This window comes from Terrapene carolina, unplaced genomic scaffold (genome assembly GCF_002925995.2).
Source record: "Terrapene carolina triunguis isolate 2854851 unplaced genomic scaffold, T_m_triunguis-2.0 Scaffold641, whole genome shotgun sequence".
NCBI classification, from domain to species: domain Eukaryota; kingdom Metazoa; phylum Chordata; order Testudines; family Emydidae; genus Terrapene; species Terrapene triunguis.
The window spans coordinates 1,068,730-1,070,647 of record NW_020664992.1 but is presented as its reverse complement, the minus strand read 5'-3'; the positions used below and the strand labels follow the sequence as shown (position 1 = coordinate 1,070,647).

General features: G+C 65.2%; 1 protein-coding gene across 1 annotated transcript in view; it reads right to left on the bottom strand.

Annotated features, from left to right (window-relative positions):
* Positions 1-931: 931 nt before the first annotated feature.
* Positions 932-1,918, bottom strand: part of ARF3 (ADP ribosylation factor 3) — a 3,105-nt gene continuing 2,118 nt past the window's right edge. The window contains exons 3-4 of the mRNA XM_026659594.2: positions 1,625-1,749; positions 932-1,537 (exon numbers count right to left, since the gene is read on the bottom strand). Of these exons, the coding sequence (XP_026515379.1) occupies positions 1,376-1,537; positions 1,625-1,749 (287 nt within the window). The 3' untranslated portion in view covers positions 932-1,375. The remainder of the gene's footprint in view (positions 1,538-1,624; positions 1,750-1,918) is intronic.

Here is a 1,918-nt window from a genome sequence, read left to right as displayed (position 1 = left end):
GCCGGGGGAGTGGGTGAGGCCCAATTTCCCTCCATCTTGGGGGAGAGGGATGGGGGGGTCACATGCATGACTGCTGTGGGGGGCGGGTACAAAGGAAAAATTAATACACTCCTTGCTAACCAGCCCACCGAGAAACAGCCGCTAATTACCCAGCCCAACCTGAGCTAATGCGCTCCCACCACCGGCCCCTGGGGGACAGGATCCCCAGGGCTACCATCCCTCTGCTGTGGGCAAGTCCGGGGGGCTGCGGGGGTCCCTGATGCATCTCCCCTAAATCCCTGCTCAGCCCAACAGGCGCCTCTCGGGGTGTCCCCACCGCAGGCGGTTGTGATAACAGGAGTGCCCCCCACAGCCCCCCACGGTTGCCGAGGAGGGGGGTGCTGGGGAACATGGGGGGGCTGCTGCAGGGGGAGGAATCCTGCCTCTTGAAGTGACATGATTTGGTGTGTGTGTGGGGGGGTGAACCTGGGGCCCTTGCTCTGGGGCGACCTCGGGGGAGTCATTTAGCAGCTGTGGGTGCCGCCCCAGTGGAGACACAGGGAAGTGCATGGGGACGCCGGGTCCGGCAGCGTCTGAAACCCTGGGGGTGGGTGGGGGGGAGCGCGAGGCTGGAGGGGCAATTTCCACCATGGTCCCAATTCTGCCACTGAATCCACAGCCCCCCTGCGCCCCCCTCGGGAACGTTCACCTCCCTTGCACAGAGACTGCACTGGCCGGTCCCCCACCAGCTCTGCCAGCCCCCCCTTGTGCCTGTACAGTGTGGTGTGGGGGGAGGCTGGGGAAAGGGCCACGTTGCCAGCAGGGGGCGCTGCCCTAGCAAGTGATACCAACCCCCCCCCGCCCCCACCACCACCCAGATGAAATGGGATGAGACCCAGAAACGACTCCCCCAGCTGCCCCATCCCCCTGCAGTGTCCCCTCCCCCCCAGCACAGACCAGCAGCCCCCCCTACACAGAAGCTTAAAGCTGCCTTGAGGAATTTACCTCCGTGTCATGTCACAGGGCACCAAGAACAACATAAAAACAACACAAAAGAAAGGCCACTGCTACACGCGGGGCAGTCGGTGCCCCCCGCCCCGGCGGCAGGGGGCTGCCCCAGCACGGAAGCAGATGCCCCCCGCCCCCCATAAATATTTATATATCGATATATTCATCACACGCGCACACACACTGAGATCCGTGCAAACCCCGGGGGAGGGGAGGGACCAGAACCAAGACCCCAAATCAAACCCACAGCAACCGGTGCCAGAAAGAAAGCAAAACCCAACGAGAGGGGGAGGGGGGAGAGCCGACGGGTCCTGCCAGCCTGAGAGGGGGTGGGCAGAAGGGCGGCTCCGCCCGGCCCCTCGCGGTGCGGGGGGCGGGCGGCTCTCGCTCACTTCTTGTTCTTCAGCTGGTTGGCCAGCCAGTCCAGGCCTTCGTAGAGCCCGTCGCCGCTGGTGGCGCACGTGGCCTGGATGTACCAGTTGCGGTGACGCAGGGAATGCAGGCCCAGCTTGTCCGTGATCTCCGCCGCGTTCATGGCGTTGGGCAGGTCCTGGGGGGCAGAGGGGGGGTTACAGACACCATGGAGAATTCAGCCCCAGGGCGGCCGAGGCTGGAGGGGCCCTGGGACGACACCCACCTGCTTGTTGGCGAAGACGAGGAGCACGGCGTCCCGCAGCTCGTCCTCGGCCAGCATCCGCATCAGCTCCTCGCGCGCCTCGTTCACCCGCTCCCGGTCATTGCTGTCCACCACGAAGATCAGCCCTGGGGGGGTGGAGGGAGGGCACTGACACCGGGCACTGGGGGGGGCAACTCAGACCCCCAGCTAGGGAGCCCCACCCCACTCCGGGGCTGTGTGTGACAGTGTGCTCCCAAACCCCTTCTCGGGGGGTGACAGTGCACCCCCAAACCCCTCCTCACCACCCCACCTTGG